This window comes from Cuculus canorus, chromosome Z (assembly GCF_017976375.1).
Source record: "Cuculus canorus isolate bCucCan1 chromosome Z, bCucCan1.pri, whole genome shotgun sequence".
NCBI lineage: Eukaryota > Metazoa > Chordata > Aves > Cuculiformes > Cuculidae > Cuculus > Cuculus canorus.
The window spans coordinates 39,964,895-39,989,644 of NC_071441.1; the positions used below are offsets into that span (position 1 = coordinate 39,964,895).

Below are 24,750 nucleotides of genomic sequence, written 5' to 3' on the forward strand. Positions count from 1 at the left end.
CTGAAGAGGGTTTTGCCGGTTACATTCAGCTTGTGGCTTGTTCAATGCTCTCCGGTTTTGTACTTATTTTTGGAGTTTGTTTAGGTTTATTTTTGTGTTGAGCACATGGCAAGGGCAGCGGTGTATCTGCCAAGTTACTTTTCTCAAGTTAGCTCCTAAAAGTAGACAGTAATGTCTTTATTGTAACTACTTAAAATGAGACTCACAAAATGTGCCTCGATTTTGAAAGTGGCATTGATTTCTTTACACTGATAGTACTGAATAATCTGTGGTATGGGACACAAATTCTTTGAAAGAGCTGCCTTTTGATAACAAGGATTCATTACGTGCACAAGACATTAACAATCAGTTATAGAGTACAGCAGACCAGAAAAAAATATTTTGGAGTTGTAAAATGCAAGTAAGAAGAGTTTTGGCATATACAAATATTTCATATTAAAGTTCTCCCATAAATGTGCTTAAGAGATACCTGCTTTTTCAACATCTTTGCTGATGGCTTTTACTTAAACAAAGGAAATATTATTTTATAGAAGGTGACCATATAGTTTTAAAGTGCAGCACATTGCTGATGGCTTTTACTTAACCAATGTGCTGCACTTTAAAACTATATGGTCACCTTTTATAAAATAATATTTCCTTAGTAAATTAACCAGATTTCATAAGGAAGATTTTTTTTTTCTGCACCTTTCAGAACAGAGTGCATATTTGCTATATATATGCCTAAACTTTGAAGATATTCTGGTACTGAAATGATAATCACTGAAAATAATAAAATAACAAGGGAGAGAGACATGTTAGAGCAAATAAGATATTGCAAGGAATTCTAATTTAAAATAACAATTCTAAATCCCAAAGAATCCATACATAGAAGTAACAGACACTAGATAATTTTTTTTTTTTTTTGGTTGATGAATTAAGTGTATATTTGATAAAGTAACTCCAGCTTATTCACGCATCTGTCTCTCATTTCTCTTTTTCTTTCTTTTCCCGTTGTATCTAATCTCTCTGCTGAGACTGAGTAGATAACCTAATGTTCTTACAAGTTTTTGGGGAAAAAACCGCTAGTATTTGTAAGGCAGTAGGAATTTCCCAGAACTAAAACTGAAATGTCAAAAGCGATCAAGAGTTCTCAGATACACTGTTACTCTTCGTACTACTGGTGAAGGAGCATGTTGTTCTGCTGTTCTTAGTGCTGATGTGAATTAAGTTAATATTCCTAGTTTCTTTGCAGTTTCTTTTACATTAAATTTATTTATTTATTTATTTTTAGTGCAGAAAAGGATATTTTTGCTGAATTTTGATGTGCATCTGACTCCAGCTGTATCTAGTTCCCAAACAAGAACAGTCTGGATAATTAGAATCTCTAAATTTAGTGTTACTTTAACAGACTGTAGAATATGAGGCACAGCTTTAGAAACAGAGCTATAGCTGTGATTTCTTTTTCAGCTTGCACAATACAAGGGGTTTTATTCAGCTACAGCTATTGTAACAGAAATATGTCCATGTTACCAGCATACTTAACACTGGAAATTTGTGTTGAACTAACTCCCTTAATTGCTATTTCCCTAAATTTCATCCTCCGTTAGGAAATCACTCTGTGTTACCCTTAGTGAGCTGAGAAAAGAGCAACAGCGAAGTAGGTAATAACTGGAAGAACAGATACTAGAATAAGACATTCAAATATTAGAAATAATTCTAGCTACCATGAACTGAAGAAAGTTAATATAATTAACTTAGATGAAAAGTTAATATAATTAACAAGCAAATTTTTAAATATCCAGAAACATCTGTGCAAACTGTAGTAAGTTTTTAGATGGATATGGGTCATTTTGCACATATAAATGGAGCCTTAAGCCTTCACAACTAGAGCAAGACTGCTCCTCTACATAGTGGTGCTGGGCTGGCTGGCATTAACAGCCTTTGTGGGTCTAATAATGGACACTGAATCTTAAACTAGCTACCTAATTTGCATTAAGCCTGCTAACAGTCCTTCTCACAGAAGAGCTGCACTTCAGAGGCTAGCAGAACTAATCTGCTCACTTTGGTCCATTAGATAGTTGACAGATTGGCCCAATAGGTATCTGCCAGATATTCTACTTTGCTTATCTCACATTATACCTAAGAAATACCCTCCAAAAGCTCTGCAGATGTTGGCATAATTTAATTTTTATTTGACAGTTTGGGTTACAAATGTAACCCTTACAAAGTGCAGTATACTCCAGTGGAGAAACTTTGATCAATTTGACCTGATCATCCTGTTCAAATTAGTCTTCTTTATCTACAGTTAAAGTTTCTATTCTGCTTTGGTTTGGGGTTTTTTTTTTGCATTTTTCTAGGCATTTAGAAAAGAAATACCATAAAGCCTGTGAATTTTTCAAGAAGCACAAAACCAGAATTCACTATGCGATCTATGGAATTTTAACAACAGGTACAGTATATTACACTCAGGGTTTCTGAAGCCTTATTTATTTCCCTGTATGAGATTATAGACTGTGCCTGTCTTCTATCTAACACAAAATCCCTTGACCATCTGAAAGAATGCGTTTGAAAGGAGACAGAAGTTAATTTAGTCCCAGGGAAAGCTCCAGATCTCAAATCCTCCACTTATTTCCAAACTTAACAAAAGCACAGATCTTGCTATACTGCTGCTCCAGCATATTTCAACTCTGACTAGCAATTACATTTGGGGTGAAAGAGTAGTTCAGCCTTTGTGTACATTCTGTTATCAAGAGGCCTGTTAAATTACAGTTTCAGGAACTTGCCCAAAACCATAAAATTGCATTAAAAAAGGTCAGGGACCAACTTTGAACTTAAGTCAGCATGTAGGAATTAAAATTTTCTGTTCTGACCCATATCTCCAGATCTCCGCAGCAAACATTTGCTAGAGGTAATATATCTTACATCAGCAAACATACAGAGTTATTCAGATACTCTTCTTTGACCCTTTCGTAATTAGCCTGTACATTCAGGGTTTTTAACTTCCACTTAGCACCAAGTCGTTTCTTTTTGAGATCTGCCTGCTTAACACTGGGAACACGTAGACTTAAAAACACCTGTCTGATAGACATCAGCATACCAAAAAGTGGCTACAAAAGGTCTGCCTACACACCGAATATCCTGCCCTCCTATCATCAACCCGTCTTACTTTGTCATAGTACAGATATATCCTGACTCAAGAAAATAAGTGAGTGCTAAGGATGTATCAGGGTTTCATACATTAATTCCATAAAAAAACTTGTTTTACAAAAACGAATTATTTTTCTTCCATATTTGCCATGAACAAAATCAGACTCTTACTTACAAAAGCTGAACATTTTATTGGCCAGCAGTATTAGCAATAAATCTACCAAATGACAAATCATTTCACAGTTACTTTACAAAATAAACTACTCCTAAACTTCCCAATTACTTGGAAGAGCCATCAAATCAAGTACTTCAAATACTTCTAAGTGTTTCTTCTAGTTTTATTGCATATACTCATCTTCCTGTGGAGGAAAGAACGAGACCCATTGTTATTAATTCAAAGTTCTTACACAAGAAAAAGCAATCCTATAAATGTATTTCAGTCTCCCAAGTGCTTAATATGTTTTATACAAACTTGGCTTGGCCAAAGCATATAGCCTGTTTTGATGGGATGGAAGACATCTTTCATATTGATGAGCATGTATCATAAGTAACAAGACTATCTATGAAAGCAAAATTTTTCAGCATTTAAGCCAAGAGTCAACGAAGCACTTAAATGATACACAGGCCTAACTTCAACCTTATCCTCTAAATCTGAGATTTTATTTTGTTTTTCAAAAAAACAATGCAACTGACATGTGTATTCTTGTTTCTGTGACAGCATACTTGACAGTAACTATTGCAGCCTGCAGCTTGAATTTTCAGAGAGCCTTGCCACTTTTCATCGTCACTGTTGTGGCCATCTTCTTCATCTGCTGGGATTTTTTAATAGCTAAGTATGAACACAAAATTGCTGCATTCTTTTCCCCTGGAGAAAGACTTCTGGAGAGACAGTGGTTTTGGCTGAAATGGTAAATATGAATAACTTACTATTTAGGCAGAAGTACAATACACTAGTCAATTTACCCTTGCAGCTGTATTTCGGCTTACCCCCCAATTATCACAGGCAGATGGATCAATCACATAAATTGCAACAAGGTCAAAGACTACATACAAAATAATTCAATATTTTCCATTTTATAGATGTCAGGCACAACTTTTAGATTGTAATACAGTAGCTAGGTATCAAAAATCTTGACAGAAAGTATAAAATAAATTCTGAAATTGAGATAAGACAGGTTTGTGGTTGTAAGAGAACATGTTCCAGAAGTTCAGGTGTGTTGTAGCCTTCTACATTCATTCTGCAAGCCAGAAGGTGCCCCACTGTCACTTGTTCAGAAAGCTGTGAGTTTCATAAAAACCTTAATTCTAAAATATGCAAGCTGCTAGACTGAAATGTGTTATCTCAACATTACTTGTTGACATATCCCCTTAGCAATTTTTACTTCACTTTCAGAAATCAAAACATGTCAGCCACATTTAGTGTCGTAATAAGATCATACAACCTTATTTGGGATGGAAGACATTAATCTATGAGATAAATGGTATATACTTAGATCCGATAGAAACTTATTCCAGGTATTGCTGAGATGTTATCAGGAATATTCAAGTTATTTCTGGGAAAATGGGGGGGGGGGGGGAAGAAGGCTCATGGACCAAAGAAAAGACCAAAAGAAATCTCATTAAAAAGGAAAACGAAATTAGCCAGCTGCTTTCTGTGTCAGCTAGGTCACCTTATACCTGAGAGAGAAAGCTCTAAGAAATCATCATTCTGGGTTCACGAAAATATCCAGGCTCATTCTTAAGATTTTGAAATGGTTTTGCCACAGGTCCTGGAATTTGCTAGAAGGATACTACAAAGATTGTGGTCCTTCTCCTCAGGAGCCACATTAGAGAGTAGTCACACACAGGTATCTTCATTACATGATCTGGCAGCCCTTTGGGAGAAAGGCCAAACAGAACAGAAGAGCCCTTATGAGCAGATGAACAAGATAGGGGCAGTAAGTGCTGTATTACCTGGGTTGCAGTCCTTAAATTATACATATTGCAGATTAAGAGCTTAACTGTAGGTCATGGATTCCTCTAGGAGACAGAAAATTTCTCAGGAATAAAAAGTGCTATTCAGCATTGCTATGACCAAATAATTTTGTGGAGTTGGCCTGCGATATTTTTGTTCCAGGTCTGAAAACAGAATTTAGCTATCTAGTTACCACTAAAATCAGTGGAAGCTAGACAACTGCTACACGCAAGTAACACTGAAGAACTAGGACTACATTTAGTTCACACACCCCCCCATTAAATGCAGTGGTGTATTTCCTTGCCTTTCAGGCTGTTGTTGTGATATTACCTTCAATATGCAAACTGAACATTGAGTTCTGTGACAGTGGAAACCATAGAAACACTGAACAGAGATGTATATACGGCTTCAGTAATTGTTCCTGAGATAGCTAAAATTGTTGTGATTAAAAGTTATTTTTCTAAATGGACTACAGTCCGTTAAAGCAGTAGATGGCTTATAACCTGTTCCTCAACAGTGTGTGTTTCATAGGCCAACCAGTTAAATAGTACAGTGCAATTCATAAAATACACAGCCTGTCTTGCCCAGAGCTAAGAAAAGATTCAATAAAGAAGGAAAGGAAAATGAGGAAGGAGTGAGAAAACAGAGTGTGTTATCACACTTCATTTAATAGAAATAACACCTAGACAAGAGTCACTTATTCTTTATTGGGTTCCCCCCACACTCTGGCTTTTGGGATGTGGTTGGAGGGCACTTCTTCTGCATTCTACCAAGGAATGTTGTCGTCAGAGTTGTATCACCAATGACAGGTTCCTGCTTGTGTAGATTTACATGTTTCAACCTAATACATTAATCAGAGAGTTATTTTCACAGACAGAGATATAAATGTTTGGGAAGGGGAAGGTTTGTTTCAAGATGTCATATGTGACATTTTTTTTTTTCCTAGGTTGCTGTGTACGGTTCTTGTTATAACTATCATCTGCTGGCTCATCTTTGACACAGCAAAAAAAGGATCTCGCCATCTGATCTCTTTTGGTGGACTTGTGATGTATGTTCTCTTGATGTTTATCTTTTCCAAACATCCAACCAGAGTGAGTGTTTAGTCTATATTGGTTCTTTTCAGGGTTTTCTTATTCAACATCTCAAAAGCTATTCCCCTACCCTAGCACCAAGTTCAGTAAGAGTGACAGAAAATCTTTGAACATGGAAATTGAGGCTCGCCATCCCCCCTCAGCAGGGACTAATGGACCTGTAACTCTCCATTCTTTGCAACTGCCTCTGTCTCCAGCTGAGTTGAAAACTCATGTAGTCCAAATGCTTTGTACTATTCCATGGGTCTGCATTACATCTAATTGGCTTACGTTACTTAAACATCACCTGAATAAGGGAATGCCATCTCAGCTTTGCCTAGTAAATAATCAGATTCAATTTTCTAAAAACAAAACATGTTTTCTGAAGCAGCAGAGCAGAAATATGCAGTGTAGTTGGGACTGATCACAGACAGTCAGAGGTTTTCCTACAGCTGCCTTTAGGTCATATGAATCGCAGAATCTAACTGTGAGTAGTTCACATCTTTAAAGCTGGGGAACAGAAACAGAGTTAAAATTACCCAAGCACACAAAAACCAATCTGTAGCAAAATCTCCTTGTTCCCAGTACAAGTAAAGGAAGAGTCCGCATGCTCGGTACTTTTTTTTTTTAATGTTTCTATTCAAATTTTTTTTGAAAAAGTCATATCTGCTGCCCTCATGTAAACTGTAACACAGGATGAACTGTCTCTCCTTTTCCTACTACTTGATTACTTTCAGTCTGTGATGGTGAAATGGGCTTGTCCATACAAACCTAGCAAGGCTTTCTGCAGCTATCTCAGATGGAGACATCTACATCAAAGAACTTTCAAATTAGGAGAGTTAGGATTCATACTCCAAGTCCTGTACAGCCTGTTTTGGCAGCTGTTCCTATCCTGTAGTTTAGTCAGACACTAATTTGACAAATATCTGAAGTAAATTATCTATATAAGTAACAAGTGGTTTCTTTATTTTTGTGTCCATCGAGATTGCTTGGAGACCAGTATTTTCAGGAATAGGAATGCAGTTTATCCTTGGACTTCTTTTTCTGAGGACCAGAGTGGGGTTTGATGTTTTTAACTGGCTAGGCATTCAGATCCAGGTAAGCACAAAAATTTTATCTTTTGTACCATTTTCTGTCTTGAGAGTATTTGATAAGAGCCACGCAGTTCAAGGGACTGCTTGCCTCTGGATGTTTTCCCCTCTTGAGAAAAACTAGGTTCTCAGAAAGGTAATAGACTACCTGAATTGAATCTTTTCTTTCTTTATTGTCCAGTAAATATAAGACCATGTGGGGCAGGCTGATGAGTAATGGCCAGAGTGACCCTGTTTCTCAATGGCTTTACCACCCTTGGGCTGAAATTATAAACTGCACCCTCCAAACAGAAACCCACTATTGTGCCAGGGCACTCAGAGAAACTTAGACCTGGCCTAACTCCAAAGCATCCTTGCAACAAACCTAGTATGCTGAAAAGCCTTGAGATTTGGCAAGGCAGAACCACTGTTGTCTTCTTAATAGGCACATTCCTGGCTCCAGGGACTCCTTATAGTTCTCACAACATACAAGAAAATGAATTCAACTACACATGGCAAAATTTACATCTGCGAGCAGCAAAGGGTCTCTAGAGTCCATTCATTCATAGGTACCCCTGCAGGCAGTCTGCAGGCTCAATTTGTTTTTTACTAAGTCCATTATTGTAAAGTAATAAATAAAAGAAATCCAAACTGTAGATCAGAAAGTACTGATCTGAAGGACATTCAGATTTTTTCACTCCAGGGATACTATTTACACAGCTGTTCTTCACAGTACAGATGATTAACCACATTTAAAACAAGACAGTGCAGAATGTACTGTCTCTGAGCTGGAGCAAAGGCACAAGTCTGACGTCTGACTCCTAATCTGCAGGTAGTGGGAGTCATCTGGGTTTTGTAACTAGGTTCTCAAGTCTCCCCTTTTGTCTCCGACTTAAGCAGATCTGTCGCCTCCTTTTGTCAGGTCCGTATAGCTCCCAGTCACTCATGTCATAACTGATTACTCTACTAGGTGTTACATCTCCATTTTAAACTGTACCATTAATTGCATATGTTGGCATCAAGAATATAAAAATATAGGATTTTTTTAGACTTGCTTTTGACTACTCCTTTCAAAGCCCATTACTTCAGCCATTAAATCTGCATATTAAACTGTATAATTTATTGCACTTATTTGCATGAGAAGGGGTGTAGAAACACACCACAGTATCAGGTCTAAAAAGTAAATTCTTCTTATGGCCTCTATTGTGTTGGGTACTATAGGAAAATGCTCCTTACACCCTTGCTGTTTGAAGCAGCCTGCATTCTTGGCAGAGTAGAGCAGGAACCCACAGTTCAGCCAGACAGTCAGCAAAGCCTGGACTCATATACAGCAAAGCAAAAGCAACTTGGAAATCACCAGATCTCTACAAGACAACTAGCAACATTTGCTTAGTTTTTGTCACTGACACAGAGCTTATGGCTAACTTACTTTGCTTTCTGTCCCTAGGCTTTTCTGGAGTACTCTGATACAGGTGCTAAGTTTGTGTTTGGTGAGAAATACACAGATCATTTATTTGCTTTTAAGGTAAGACGGGATTTTTGTATGTACTGTAGATGGCAGATAGACAGCAGAAAAAGAACAGTGTGAATGGGATAAAAAATGATTATATGTCTTGTAATACTAATGCAGTCACTAGAGAAATCAGGTAAAGGTGAACTATTCTTACTGTGTGATGCTTTGAATAGAAAATTTGGGAACCCTGCATAAAACTCTTCATTTATTGCCATACATTGATTTAAGTTACACTAATTTAGTCTAACTATAATAACACATATTACATGTAGACAGAACTTTGGGATATGTTTCTACAATGAACAGGTTAAAAGGGTCCTGCCTGGACTCTGAAAGAAATAATACCTCCAGCCTGTATTCCCCACCTCTCTGCAAGTAAAGGTGCTATACGAAGCTCTGCCGTTCCATCATAAAGTGCTGTGCAGACCAATGCCTCCCAGATGTTATCCCTGTAGAAGTGCTTAAGAAAGAAGATTCTAGTTGTGAATTACTCTGCTAGTAGTAGTAACAGCATCTTACAAGGGAGACAAATGAAGCATTTCAACAAGAAGTATAAATTATATTGTAACTTCAGTATTTCTTCAGTATTACCTTTTGTTTCACTTTCCAGTCTCTTCCTGCCTTGTCTCTATAAAGCACACAAATGACAACTTGCAGTCACAATTACATTTGGGGGGGGGTAAAATGGCTTAATTCCTACCCCCAATGCTGTTTTTCCTGGTTTTGTCTACAGCGCCTTTTGAATACTTTTTTTCAAGGTGATTATTTAATGCCTCAGTGGTGATGCTAAATACTGTACTGACTAAAACTACAACCAGGGGTCAGACAGTCAAAAGTTTGCTTCTGTGAAGGCATACATCCATCAGCCTTATTCTAGAAGATAAATCATCAAAAGACTTGTGAAATTTCCAGAAGAGGAGAACAGGGACAAGTAGGTTACTTTCACACTGAAAAACGAGAAGGCAAAACTCATGAGTTGATTTTCAGAGCTGCAAATGTCTTAGTATAGGAATGTATATGGTAAACAGAGCAGCAAACAAGTGCACAACATCAGAAGCTCCATCTGCTTCTCCTGTAAAAAGAGATTTCTCTCTTCCAGCATCAGTGAGTGACAGCCAGCCTATTCTCTCTGGAAACACTTGTCATTTACTTAGAGATTAAGATGGTCAAAAGAGCTTTATTATGTCTTTCAGATATTTTATGAATTTTGCATGTAGCATTGAGTGGTCCAGATCTTGCCCCAAGATATTTCAAAGTGCTGTCTGAAAGAGAAATGTCTCAATCTTGGCTTAGCCCTTGAAAGAGAGTAGACAAGTGATATGGTGTGTTTTCACAGAAAACTGTCAGAGCCTAATAGTACCTATATTGCATACTTAGCACTCTGCAGTTTTCTGCTCACTTAAAAGGACACAGTTACCAGAGCAAACATATCCCTTGAGTACACTCATGGGGTGTTCTGGGCAGTCCCACTACAGCCTTTGAGCTCACAGTTTGGGAAGCACTAATTAGTCGCAAAATACATGCATTTGCATGCATAAACAATTTTATTTTAAATGCATATTTCTCTATGCAGATACAGAGTTTCAGAGTTCTGAGAAGAAAATCTGTCCGCATAAGCAAGCATACCCAAGTACTGAAGTAGTTGTAAAAAACCTCCTAGTACTAAGTCATCCTGTTGACTATGAAATGCAAAGTTTGCTTTGAGCAAGCAGGGATTTAAATGTCTGTTATATCAGTAACTTCTTTTCTACTCTAGGAGGATTATGGCTCCCTGAAAGGCTTTGCTTTGAAGGTCAGGCTTTAGGAGTTTCTGAAAGCAGGGTGTTCCTTAAACATAATAGCAACTTCTTTAAAGGAATATACAGAAAAAGCTGAACATCAAGCCATGAATGAGAGAGGAGTTGTGAGCAGCTAACTCGTTTCAGAGTATCCATATCTTTGAGACAGACTCTTGCACTCGCAGAATAATGGCACTGCAGAAGAAAGAGGCAACAGGCAATCCATGAGACAAAAGAATGAGCTTCTTTTCCTAAAAGCAGTTTCATAAAACCAGTGCATATTTTTGGGAAAAAAACCCCAAAGGGAAGTCTTGACCTTTTCTTACAAATACATTTAATCAACAAAGAAAACACTGCCAACTAAGGCTGATATTCCACCGTGACATCTCCATGCTGTGCAGATTTTCCTGCATACACAGATTGTGTGATAGCTCCATAGTTACAGAGGGAAGCTGTTCTCACTCTCCTTGGTTCATCTTCAGGCCTCCTTTTTTACTAACAGTCCTGCCTCCACGTACATATGCCTGTCCCACTCAATACCCAACCCTCCAGACCACTCCTCAAATACAAAGGTTTACATAGTCTACTCCCTTCTTCACCCTGGGAGATCCAAGGCTGGGCTCCTTCCGCTTTCTCCAGAACCACTCCTAGCCTGGGCTGACTTTGGTGTCTTGGTACTTTGCCAAATGCTTGATTGTGGAGTACTGCCAGAGCTTTCCTTTTCCTCTCCCATGCCCTTACACAGCTCTTTGCCACCAAGGTATTGTTCAGACATGCACAGCCTGCTACCTATGCCCTAAGGATATCAGAGAGAGTCTTCAGGCATTTTCGATCCAGTGCCATGTACTCCCATGGTTTTCACACTGCAAAGAGAGGAAAGGTAAAGATAGAGAGTGGGAGAAGGCGCTCCTGCCTTATAAGTTTTCCCATTCTGTCCAACCCACCACATGCAACCCTAATGGGCTCAACATGAAGGCAAAACTCCTCTCGGGACAGGTGGAGAGGAGATGGCTTCTGCATACAGACATGGGACAGAAGCAGTTTTCTTGAGGTTGTTCCCTCCTGTCTCCCCAGTTTCAAAACCACTGCCTTAACACTTCAGTAGAGTAACATGGGGAGCCTTTCTGTAGAACACTTCTCGTTTTTTGTGTTTAACTAGTTGTTTCATGCAAAGTGCTTTTCGTTGCATGTATCTCTGCAGACAAGGCAATTGAAAACCCTCTGCAATGCAATGTGTTACAAGTAGCTTGTTTACATTCTGCTTATTTTAGAGTAATAAATTGCCAGTGTTTTCCACATGATTTTGTTATGCTTTAGGTAAAAGCTAGCCTGGATATGACAAAATATTGCAATAACTTAGCTATTAAATGTCTGCTACGCTTTTCTGATGAATACATAACCACATTAAATCACTGGGGATTTAGACAGAAGGGGTTAGTCGTAAAGTAGTCCCCAAGATTTCATGCAGTCAAGGCACAAATATCCATAAATGCCTGCAACTGCAAAAATTATAAAGCATGTTTTAAAGTTATCCTAAGTATTTTCAGGGGGATGTGCATAACAGGCCAAAGGGTGCCTGCCATCACCCAGCGTAAGAAGAATATTGTTTTCTCGCTCCTCTAGCTTAAACCAAACCACAGTAATGCTGAGAGGGCTTCATCCATTTGGAAAGTAATATGGTTGGACACTCCCTTATGGTTTCAACCATCCAGTAGAGACAGTTAATTTTTGCCTGTCTGCTCACTGCCTCTCCAGACCCATTTCCCTATAGTTGGTTAGAAACCAGATGCCTCTCTGCCTAGCACAGGGAAGGGAAATGGCAGGAGAGAAAAGGCAGAGGAGAGAGATGTTATTTTTACTGAACTAAACATTCTACTATTACTGCATGGCAAACTACCCCAAGAGGATCACTAACAGGATCGGAAAATCAAACTAGAGAAACTAGACTCATATGAACTTGCTGAGGAGCACTACAATATATGTGAACTACATTCTGTCATTTCAGTGAAAGGTTCTGACCATCTAAATTGAGTTTCCAAACTTTTATCAAAACATCTGATAGTACTAACTCTCCTCTTCAACTTCTAAGCTGTCTAAAATGTGTTTCTTAAACGCAGACACAGAGAAGTCAAGCTCTGAATTCTACAACACAGTCTCATTGTATGTATTTTTGTTCATAGTTTTTGAAATCTACAGATGTACATATCCAAGTCTTTGCAGATGCCATTGGTCAGTAAATTTTTGAACTGACCTAAATGTGACTATAAACTGATACATATTATGTTAAAACTAGACAGTTTCAAAACTACTGCAGTCCCGGTGGAAAACTATGTAATTACATGAAAAATAGATAATTCCAGCACTAGCATAGGGTCTGAAAGGTTAAAATTTTACAGCATGAGTGTAAACTTAATGATGAGTTTTCAATACCTTTAAGTGTGTCTCCAAAAACATACCTCTTTTTTAAAAATTAAATGGAGTGCAAAATCCAGGAAAGGAAAAACATTTTATAAATATTAATGATTTTTTGTCGCCAAATCAGGTCCTGCCAGTTGTGGTTTTCTTCAGCACAGTAATGTCTATGCTTTACCACATTGGATTCATGCAGTGGCTCATTGGAAAGGTATGAATTTTTGCCAATAGGTACTCATTTGCCTAGTACAGAACCCTGGACACATGCAGACAAACTGTAGCACTGGCAATGATCAAGCTGCTCAGGACATAGAAAAAATACTTTTTTTACTTTTAACCTGGAAGTTGTACCAAATACGATCACTGCAAAATCCTAATTGGCTTGATGTAGTGTACCCTCCTGCCCCCAGCCTGGTTTTATTGCTAACATCATAGTCAATGGCTGATTTTCCTGGATAGCTTTGGTGTTCTTCATATGCCATAAAATGTCTAAATCTTCCTTTCTGCCTGCTGTCTTCTAGAAATCAAAGTGCAGGATGGAGGTCATATCTCAGACAGTGGATTTCTGCTTTCTACTAAATATTACAGTAGCAATCGCATATAGCTCCCTGCAACAAATCTCCAGAATAAGATCAGAACTTGGTTCCTCATCTCGTGCTCTAAGAGCTCATTCCTGGGGCCAGTGACAGTGTCCACTAAAACAAGAGCAAGTCCACAGAAAGTCCACTCACTGTCCTGTCCTCCCAATGAAATCACATGGGGGAAAAAATCTTCCTATATTATAGTAGTTAAACCTTAATTTCTTTCCTTTCATATGATCCAGGTTCCTTTGGACAGGTACATAAGCAGTAAGGACACATCAAAATATCTGCATTGATTAGCTTAGTTCAACAATTTAGTGTCCGGGGGAGCCTGGAATACTCTCAGTTCTGTCAAATTATTCTTCCTCTGGCTTATTTTAATATGCTGCTATTAAATGAATATCTTGATGCTGAAAACATTAGCTGAGAAAATACTGAAAGGTGTCTCGGAACTTTTACAATGGCTTGATTAATTTAAGAGGTATATGGAATAGTCAGACCAATGTAATCTTTTTTTCTTTTTTAATAATTTTAGGTTGGTTGGATAATGCAAATTTTCATGGGGACAACTCCTGTTGAGTCTCTGGTAGCTGCGGGTAATATATTTGTAGGACAGGTAAGTTGGAGCATTGCAAACCATGCTATTACAGGAGTACTGAATATTGTGAAATACTGCTGCTCAGTGAGAATCTGTGCTTAAAAAAATCATCTGAAGCTAGGTCTGAAGTACAGCAGAACTTGTGGATGATTTCCAGAACTCCAGCACATTCATATGTCAGCACTGATGTACAGTGGGGTGGGTTTGGGGAACCATATGTTTCCCTAAAGTAAAGTCAAGCATAAATGTAGGTGATAGATCTCCCTTAAAATGACTAACAGACTACTCAAGACTATGAAGAAATAACAATTTCAGGGTGTTTTTTTTTCAACTGACAAGGTAAATGGGGTGAAAAGAGAGTACATGAGGCAGGCAATGAGAGAGACAATGCAGAAAACTAAGGTGTGGGGCTGGCTATGCAAGGCCTTAGACCAGAAAGCATGAGACAGAATCTAGCAGTCCACCGTAATGGTAAATCCATTAAACCAGCACTGTAGCAGTGTCTATTCCAGGCTTCAAAGCTATGTGGAAAGATCACCAAGTAGCAACCAAGTCCCAAAGCAACATCAGCATGTCAGTTACTTAGCAATGATGCATAACTGTATCACATTGCTTCAAGATTTAAATTAGTACCTCCACTTGACACCGCCTTTGGGATGCGATCGCACACATGACAGAGGGGCTGAGAGCTTTAAGCTGCCTATAGTGTCTGATATGTCTTTATCAATGACCTGGATGAAGGCATTGAGTGCACCCTCAGCAAGTTTGCAGATGACACTAAGCTGGGAGGAAGTGTCGATCTGCTGGAGGGTAGGGAGGCTCTGCAAAGGGATCTGAACAGGCTGGACTGCTGGGCCGAGACCAATGGGATGAGGTTTAACAAGACCAAATGCCGGGTCCTGCACTTGGGGCATAACAACCCTATGCAGCGCTACAGACTGGGGGAAGAATGGCTGGAGAGCTGCACGGAAGAGAAGGACCTGGGGGTGCTGGTTGATAGCCGACTGAACATGAGCCAGCAGTGTGCCCAGGTGGCCAAGAAGGCCAATGGCATCTTGGCTTGTATCAGAAATGGGGTCACCAGCAGGTCCAGGGAGGTTATTCTCCCTCTGTACTCGGCACTAGTGAGACGGCACCTTGAATACTGTGTTCAGTTCTGGACCCCTCACCACAAGAAGGATGTTGAGGCTCTGGAGCGTGTCCAGAGAAGAGCAACGAAGCTGGTGAAGGGGCTGGAGAACAAGTCTTACGAGGAGCGGCTGAGAGAGCTGGGGTTGTTTAGCCTGGAGAAGAGGAGGCTGAGGGGAGACCTTATTACTCTCTACAACTACCTAAAAGGAGGTTGTGGAGAGGAGGGAGCTGGCCTCTTCTCCCAAGTGACAGGGGACAGGACAAGAGGGAATGGCCTGAAGCTCCGTCAGGGGAGGTTCAGGTTGGATATCAGAAAAAAATTCTTCACAGTAAGAGTCATTGGGTACTGGAACAGTCTGCCCAGGGAGGTGGTCGAGTCGCCTTCCCTGGAGGTGTTTAAGGAACGGGTGGATGAAGTGCTGAGGGACATGGTTTAGGGAGTGTTAGGAATGGTTGGACTCAATGATCCAATGGGTCCTTTCCAACCTTGTGATTCTGTGATTCTGTGTGATGCATATTTCACTTGACGCATAGGTTTACCTGCAGGTCAGACCTGTGGCTGTCTCTAACTCGTTTAGAATTGGATTAGGATTTCTCGGCAGTTTCACTGAGCATTTGAGGGAGATGGTAAACCAGCAAGAATTGTCTTTGGACAGGATGGAAGTTAGTACAATTTTCCTCCTTGAGGTAAAATACTCCAACCTACTAATATTCAGAGCACTTACTAGCACTAAGACTAACTAGTCAAAGGCACATAAGAACGTGTGATGCAGTCACTAATTTTTCTGCCCTGTTGATAAGAGCAGCCTCTAAGGGTTTATTAGCACTTATTAATTTGGTAGTTGTTCTTCACTTTCAGACAGAGTCTCCTCTCCTGGTAAAGCCCTACTTACCATACATCACCAAATCTGAACTCCATGCGGTCATGACAGCCGGATTCTCAACTATTGCTGGAAGTGTCTTGGGAGCATATATTTCTTTTGGGGTAAGATGGGGAAGAGAAATGGAAAGTAATACCATTTATCTGAAATCATGGAAGTAGAGAAGCCCGGCTGAAATGATTTGGAAGCATACCTGAGTCATTCACATCTTGGTTGTTTTTGTTTTGTTCTTTTTTCTGAAGGAAATAACCACAAAAATCTCCTGTCTTCCAGCAGTAAAAAGTGTACCATTATCTGACCATGAAGATACTGTTAAGTAGCACAAATATCTTTCTAGGTAATACAGAGACTTCCTGCTATAGCTGCAAGGAGATGACCAATCTCTATACAGTCCTGATGAACTGATATGTGGACTATACTAACTGATCAACTCTCCCACTTCTGTAGCGTGACATGGATGAAGTCCTTCAGGAACTGTTACTAGCCATATAAGCCTAGAGTTGACTAGTGACTGAGATTCTAGTGATCCTGTACAAATATTGGTAGTAAATATATTGTCTGCTAAGGGCTAGCAGCACAAAGCCAGCAAAACAGGACTGAAAATGTGATTTATGTTCAGAGTCATTGGGGGATGGCTGATAAATATATTGGTTCTATTTCTGAATGAAATGCAGTGGAGAGGCAGAGGTGAGAAGGGTGGATTAGACAAAAAGACAGAGGGAGCAAGAAAAGAAAATGAGAGATGGAAATATTGTAGAAGTTAGTAAAGAAGTCGGTCTGTGTAGATGTTTGTGGAAGAAGGGGTAACAGGAGAATAGAAGGATTTATGTTAGGCCACATAATCTTTTTTAAACACTGTATTGGTGGATAAAGTCAATTTGCTGCCATTGCAAGGCATACAGGAGGTGTTAAGGAAGGCTGGCTCTCACTCACCTGCTTGGCTGTTGCTTCCCCCAACTGCTGTTGATGGATCTGGCATTTTTCTCTATTGTTTTCTGGCTTGCCATTAGAGAGAAGTGTAGCTGTTCGCCTCTTGGAAAGATTACTCTATACTTTTTTACTACTTGGACTTATGCTGTCTCCTGGATTGCTCATTCTCTTTTCCTTATGAGCAATGTGAACTTTTTAATGACTCTATGTAGAAAAATCATCCAAGCATCTCATAGTTTTAATTGCTTTCCTCCATGTTTGTGCATAATGTGGTTATCACAGCATATTCTCTGTCACCTGGAATTCTAGGTTTCCGCCTCCCACCTACTGACTGCTTCTGTCATGTCAGCACCAGCATCATTAGCCACCTCCAAACTATTCTGGCCTGAAACTGAAAAGCCTACAGTAACTCTGAGAAGTGACCTACAGACGACAAAAGGGTAAGCTGGTCTAGATCTAGTTGATAGTAATACTCATGCAAAAGTGAGATTTGGAAAAACAACTCCTCACACGTTATTTTTCATGTTTTTACATGGTAGATGTGCAAGCATCATATTTGTTGCACACTAATATAACCCAAATGACTAGTTTATGAATTTTGATGCAGCGTGCCTCATTGCAATGAATGCAGGTATCACTGTCCAGTGGGACAGGCACAGAGATGTCAAGGACCCAGGTCAGACAATAAACCCTCCAAAGAAAGGGAAATGCCTACCTGAGGTTAGCCAACAAGAGTTTTCCCATTTCCTCTGTTGCTGTCTTTGTGTTGTAAGAAATCTCTAAATGCAAATATACAACAGCGAGGATGGGGCAAACAATGACAGCGGTGAACTTATTGCCTGTCTGTAGGGAAACTCACCTTGACAATGACAGTCAAAGCAAAAAGGCTTGTAAGGAGCTGTTCCTGAACAGGCGAAGCACCTTGGTAAGTTCTGCCTACAAGAAAAGCAGTGTCCACTCCCCCATCCCAGTGGTACCACAGGCAGTCACAGTACTGAGACCTGATTCAGAGACTGCCCAACCTGAATGTGCCATAATTCATCTTCAGGTCACAAAAAGTATACTTTCCCAGTGGCTCTTCTGAGGATTGAGAGCAAATGATTGCTGCACCTGATCATTGTTTTCCCTATGAGTGAGCAAACAGCTTCATTAGAAGATTTCTAATCAAGTCCATGTAACTCTTAGTTCTATTTTTTGTTCTTGAATTTAAAATGTTCACACTCTGGTTTTCTTTTCATTCATAAAGTGAAGCAAAGAACTTACTGGAAGCAGCCAGTCAAGGTGCCTCTACCTCCATACCATTGGTGGCAAACATTGCTGTGAATCTGATCGCCTTCCTTGCCCTGCTGGCTTTCCTTGACTCAGCCCTCTCTTGGGTGGGCAATCTGTTTGATTATCCGCAGCTGAACTTTGAGGTAAAGTCTTCAGGTCCTTTGTGCAGCTTATATACATGCATAATTTTTCTTTCTTAAATTAAGTGCCTGTGTGTAGATTTTGTAGCCATGTAAATATCTCTGTATCCAGTAGTCTCATGTAATTTTCCACTGTTTTTTTGCTGACTAGCAGAGTACGTTTACAGAACATTGTATGCTAGCACCTGCCTCCACTGACTTGGCAGTGCAGCCGATCTGTCTGTTACACACTTGTCAAGTCATTGGTTTCTCTTTCAGTGCAAACGTTACATTGGCTTTAGCTTTAGAGAGCTCCACCCAATCCTTAATGCTCACTAGCTTCACTTAGATAAGGACAATGGGGCACAGTCAGACTAGTCACTTAGTTAATACCGGTTGGTTCTCAACACGATTAACTCATAAAATTGCACCCAAATCACTCAGCTGAGCAAACATGTTTTAAACAGTACCTCTTTTTTTTAACTTAGTTCAGTGCATCATTTTTGACCCAATGCAGTAACCTTATTGCAATAGTTTTGAGCTTTTCCTTTTGCAAGCTCCTAATACAAGTGCCGTGTGAAACAGGGATATAACATTGTGATGAAGGTGTTGCAGAAGTGAATAGTCACTTAGCAGATGTGGCTTCAGCAATACTAAAATGCTGCACTGCATAGCTTCCACAGATTATCCTGCTACACAGGCACCTACAGCAGAGGAAAGGCACAAATGCACGTTTTTCAGCCGTACTCATGCATAACTGCTGGATGAAGTAAGATTTCAACTGATAGTAGGTAGCCTGCTACCCACAGAGACATTGCCTTCAGCCAACCATCCCTTTTCAGAGACACTAACTTCTAGCTTTTTGGAGGCAGAGAAACCAAACAAGAGCGGTAACTGCTTAAACGCCTCAGTTACATTCACTAAAGACAATCTGACCAAACCCTTTCACAGCTGCAGTGATTTTCTCTCTTCTGCAAAAATAAGCTATAATATGATATGGGATTTTTTAAGAAAAATTACATAATGCTTTTAATTAAAAGTACATTTAATTAAATTAATTAAAATTAATTTAAAGTACAACTTTAATTATGTCAGATGCATAGCTTTTATGCAGAGACAGTCTTTTGTTTACACCAGTTGGAGTCCAATAACCTGGTAATTAAGCATGTTGATTAATACACTTGATTTAATCAGCAGAAGAAACAGGCTTCTCAATACTCTTTATCAGCACTTTTAACTGAACCTTGCTTCTTTGTTTCAAACACTATGCAGACTGAAGCCATTGTTGGGGGAAAAAAAGGCACAGGAACTTTGTTTCACTTTAGATGTAAAATTAGCCATGTACCTGATTCCTTTGTTTATATATAGATGTTGGGTTAGTGTTTTGAAAATTGCTCAGTCAAGCGCTCCTTATCACAAGAAAACCCCCCAGACATGTTGGCAGAAAGAATTCAAAGCCAATTTCAAGGCCCTGCTGAAGTAATACCATCCTTATTTTAAATTTAGAGAACTTAAGACAAGCCATTGTTCTTTGACCAACCATATCTTTTGACCTGCTTTGTGTTATGTATTTTGCAGAACATCTGTGCTTATCTCTTCATGCCATTCTCGTTCATGATGGGGGTAGACTGGGATGACAGTTTTATTGTCGGTGGACTACTAGGTTACAAAACTTTCTTCAATGAATTTGTGGCTTATGAGCGCCTCTCGAAACTGATTCATAGCCGAGAAAAGGGTGGGAGCATGTACGTTAATGGTGTGAAACAGTATATGACTGTAAGTAACATTTTCTCTTCTGAAGATTTATTTGATCTAGTACTTTTCTGCTGAAACTCAACTTATTCTTTTAAAATAGGCACAAAGGCAAAATGGTGACATAAAGGGTGTATTTTCAGTAATAGAGATCACCTATGAAAAGAGTATTCCTTTGTGAGGCTGCCACAACTGTTGTCACACTAGCTGTCTCAAAGAAGCATAGCAAAAGATAAGCATAGTTTTGGGAAATATGCAGTGTCCCACAGGACACTGCACACCAGACCAAGACTGTCTTCAGGATGAGTTTTTTCTTTCCTCATTCTTAGCTAGCACTTGCCTGTGAGGTACTCTCCCAGGAAAATCCTGGGCAGGAACTGCGGAGGTTTAGTGAAGCATTAAGCTTCAAGAAAGGCATCCAGCAAGCTTTAGATGATGATGTTTAAGATATTGCTGGCACACCTCTGCTGGAGGTTATTGTCCCCTGTACAGAAGGCAGTAATACAAAACACATATTACATGGCATACGCCTTTCTTGCTGCATTGAATCCAACCAGAAAAAAATGAGGACAATACATAGAGAATGACAATACAGAGGGGATGCTGGGTACGTGCACAAAGGGCATGCATTGATCAAGGCTGACTTTTGCACCCATGACTGCTCCCACATCCGGCATCTGCATGCCCAGCTTGTGCTGAATTTGTCCTCATTCTAAGCACAAGCAACAAAAAACGTAACAACTAGCGTTGTTCTTGTATTGGCCTTTCTTCCTCATATCAAGATAAACTGTCATTGTAGAGGACCCTTACTAGGAAGTCTTCTTTTGTACAGCTTTTAATCTTAATTTAATCTAGTGGGATGTTGTGGATAATTGTCTCATATAGAAACCAAAAATATGTTCCCGACCACTTACATTCTTTATTGCCAGAACATATTTCACAAGTGGAGGTAGAAAGCCAGGTGATCTGATCAAATACACGTATGCTTACACATAAGAATCCATTACTAGTCTTCCTGGGTTTCCTGGAAATTAGATCCTGGGCAAGGTGAACCTTTGATCTGCCCTCCTATAGTCATGCTACACTCTACAAAGGGAATAAGACTCTCAACTCCTGAGTGAGTGAATATATGATTTGGTTTTTTTTTAATCTAAAAGTCAGCCTTAAAATTCAGATCCCATCAACTGTATTTCATCATTTTCCTTCTTTTTTTTCTTTCAACGATGTCGTATAGAACTTCGATGTTCACTTCTAATACCAATATAGACCTAAATGGGCTTCCATGATAAAAAACTCTGAGATATAAAAGTCATTATGATTCATAACACTAGTAAAAAGCACTCAGTAATGATTTTAATTATGTCATAACATTTCAGGTAAGAGTGTGCTTGACTTCCACTTTTAATTCTTCTTCAGCTTCAGAGCTGTCTAATACATCCAGGCAGATACTCAGTCAGAGCAAGTGAACCTGCAGTCTTCTGAACTTCCTCACTTGAAGTAATAATAAGGCTTCCTATTTCAAGAGCTAGGAAAGTACAAGCGAAAGCAGGGAACTCACAGTACACAACGTGATTGTGCCGCTGTACTTGGCACTGGTGAAGCCACATCTGAAATGCTGTGTTCAGTTTTGGGCCCCTCACTACAAGAAGGACATTGAGGTGTTGGAGTGTGTCCAGAGAAGAGCAACAAAGCTGGTAAAGGTGCTTGAGAACAAGTATTATGAGGAGTGGCTAAGGGAACTGGGGTTGTTTAGCCTAGAGAAAAGGAGGCTGAGGGGAGACCTTATCGGTGTCTACAAGCACCTGAAAGGAGATTGTAGAGAAATGGATGTTGGTCTCTTGTTCCAAGTAGGAGGTGATAAAACAAGAGGAAATGGCCCCAGGCTGTGCCAGGGGAGGTTCAGATAGGACATTGGGAAAAATTTCTTCACTAAAGGTGTTGGCAGGCACTGGCACAGGCTGCCCAGGGAGATGGTTGAGTCACTATTCCTGGAGGTATTTAAAACACAGGTAGATGAAGTACTCAGGGGTATGGTTTAGTAGTGTACAGGTATGGTTGGACTCAATCATCTCAAAGGTCTTTTCCAGCCCAGCAATTCTATGATTCAGAGCCTCTGTGCAGTGAATGAAAATACCTACAAATTTGTTTTCATAAAATAGTAATGAAAACAGAGAAACTTCTAATAAACAGGAAGCCTACTAGAACACTCAGGCATTTTCAGCCTGGACTTGAAACACAATAAATAGGAGTTCAGAGCTGCCACGGGTACAGAAATACATTTGCTGAGATATGTTTCTTCCTCTTCCAAAATGGTTGAACTACATTTGTCTCAGGATTTGCAAGATATATATCCTGATTTCACCCAAAGTCATTGTGTGTCCTGTGAGGGGTCCCTCCATGGGGGCAAAGGGAACCCAGCCTTGTCTCTGCTCTGAGGTCCAGACTGAGCTGCTGTCTTCCAAGGGGAGAAAGGTGGCTGAAGTCAGGGACGAAATAAGCCACTCATGGGGATTCCTAAATCATAATATCCCTCTACCTGTTATCACATCAAAGCACACATTATCTAGGAGAACTGATTCCCTTTTCCTCCTCTGTGCACAGAGTGGAACATGTACAGAGCAGCTCTGCATATGGAGCACTCTGATTGTTCAGGGACAAAGAAGTAAGGGATAGGTACCAAAACTTGAGATTTCAACAGTGTTATAGAGGCAGTCCAGCTACAAACAAGCAGAGTTAAAGCTCTCTGACTCATACCTTTACAAAACAGCAGCTAAATTGCTACTAACACTTTTTTTCTTTAATTATGAGTAGTCTATTCAACAAGGCACAGCCATACACATGAAAAATAAAACCACCACACGAGTCCTCACATAGGCTGTGAGCATGAAAGGCTGTACTTTTCAGCAAGGGAATAAAACTGCCATGTTGAAAGACACACTCTAGGGCTGCAACCAAGCAAAACAGTGATTTTAGTACTTGGAACCCTAAGCCACAACGTCATGTTTTCAGACCTCCAAATCAGCACAATCTGTCTCAAACCACTCAAAGGTATGTGTGTTTGTTTTCCAGGTTCGCTCTGAAGTCATTGCCACCTATGCTCTTTGTGGGTTTGCCAACTTCGGATCTCTGGGACTGGTAATAGGAGGCCTGAGTAAGAACACCTCTCATGGATGATTTATTTGGCAAAGCAAATCCCAAAGAAAACACTCAAAGGAACAGGCTGTTGGTGATGCTTGTCAGCATTAGGGTCTGAGCAGCTGCTCTGCCAAGACCCAGCACACAACTCTGCATAGAAGGGCTCGCTGAGGGGCACAGGTTTTGTTGTGAAGGTACTGAGAGAAGGTGTAAGGGCAAGACAAGGAGACCAACCGCTACCAATAGTCATCCCTCTCCAGCCCTCACACTGCAAGTCTAAACTACTACAATCATCAGGCTTCAGGAGGCACAAGCCATCACTGTAGCCTGCTGGTTTGAAAGGCAAAGTTGACTTTCCAGCAAAAGTGTCACGCATGTGCTTATAGGGAAAGAAGGAACAAGGCTTTTCAGATCTCAAGGGAGAAAGAAAAATTCAGAAACCATCTGGGTTCATCACCAGGTGGCCAGAATTGCTGGTGGGTGCTTTTACCGTGAAGCCCAGGTGGGCTCTGCAGTATCAGCAGTGGGCCAGCATGAAGGAGCAAGAACCAGCTGCTGTGCAGGACTCTAGTACTGTGCCCAGGATTTGCTTCTGAAAGCCACCATCAGCCAACCCAAACATGCACATTGCTAAAGCCAAACAGAAATCGTCATTTTATACAAGCTACTTTCTTCACAGAGAGAGCCAACACTGGCACTAAGCCTTCATGTGGCCAGCTAAAATCTGTCTTATTTCCCTTTGTTTCTCCTGTTTCAAAATGCAGGGTGAGAATTTCTTCTTGTGGTGGGAGAGCTGGCAGGTTCGGTTCGTCTTCTTTGTATCTTCATCTATAAGTATTTATGTTTAACACACAATTTGTTTTTCTTCCTAGCAAGCATTGCTCCTTCAAAGAAAAAGGAGATAGCGGGTGGTGCTTTCAGAGCAATGATTGCAGGAACTATCGCCTGTTTCATGACGGCTTGTGTGGCAGGTAAGGTGCCCGGCTTCGGTGTCACAGGTAGCCAGTGACCACAGGGTGGCATGGTGGTGTCACAAGAGTTTTGCGACTAGAGTTTTGCATTTGGCAGAATTGACAGTATGCAAGGAAAGGTGTTCCTGAATTCTGGAAGAGGAAAGGGTTTATTTTGTTTTTTCCATTATGTCCTGTCTCTCTCTTTTTTTTTTTTATTAGTCTGCACGTAACACATGACTGATGAACAAAGCAAGCTGTGGATGGGCTACAATCCCTCCTCCAAGCTGCTGCCTACAGAAATACGGCAGTAATTATTAATCACAGAATCATAGAATCGTAGAATCATAGACTAGTTTGAGTTGGACAGGACTTCAAAGATCATCCAGTTCCAACCCACCTGCCATGGGCAGGGACACCTCCCACTGGATCAAGCTGCCCAAGGCTCCATCCAACTTGACCTTGAACATCTCCAGGG

General features: G+C 40.1%; 1 protein-coding gene across 1 annotated transcript in view; it reads left to right on the plus strand.

Moving 5' to 3' along the window:
• SLC28A3 (solute carrier family 28 member 3) overlaps nucleotides 1–24,750 on the plus strand; it is a 43,672-nt gene that overhangs the window by 13,912 nt on the left and 5,010 nt on the right. The window contains exons 3-15 of the mRNA XM_054054625.1: nucleotides 2,337–2,428; nucleotides 3,845–4,034; nucleotides 6,027–6,171; nucleotides 7,135–7,248; nucleotides 8,668–8,745; nucleotides 13,054–13,134; nucleotides 14,040–14,120; nucleotides 16,093–16,218; nucleotides 17,354–17,484; nucleotides 18,291–18,459; nucleotides 20,014–20,211; nucleotides 23,257–23,338; nucleotides 24,195–24,293. Of these exons, the coding sequence (XP_053910600.1) occupies nucleotides 2,337–2,428; nucleotides 3,845–4,034; nucleotides 6,027–6,171; nucleotides 7,135–7,248; nucleotides 8,668–8,745; nucleotides 13,054–13,134; nucleotides 14,040–14,120; nucleotides 16,093–16,218; nucleotides 17,354–17,484; nucleotides 18,291–18,459; nucleotides 20,014–20,211; nucleotides 23,257–23,338; nucleotides 24,195–24,293 (1,586 nt within the window). The remainder of the gene's footprint in view (nucleotides 1–2,336; nucleotides 2,429–3,844; nucleotides 4,035–6,026; nucleotides 6,172–7,134; nucleotides 7,249–8,667; nucleotides 8,746–13,053; nucleotides 13,135–14,039; nucleotides 14,121–16,092; nucleotides 16,219–17,353; nucleotides 17,485–18,290; nucleotides 18,460–20,013; nucleotides 20,212–23,256; nucleotides 23,339–24,194; nucleotides 24,294–24,750) is intronic.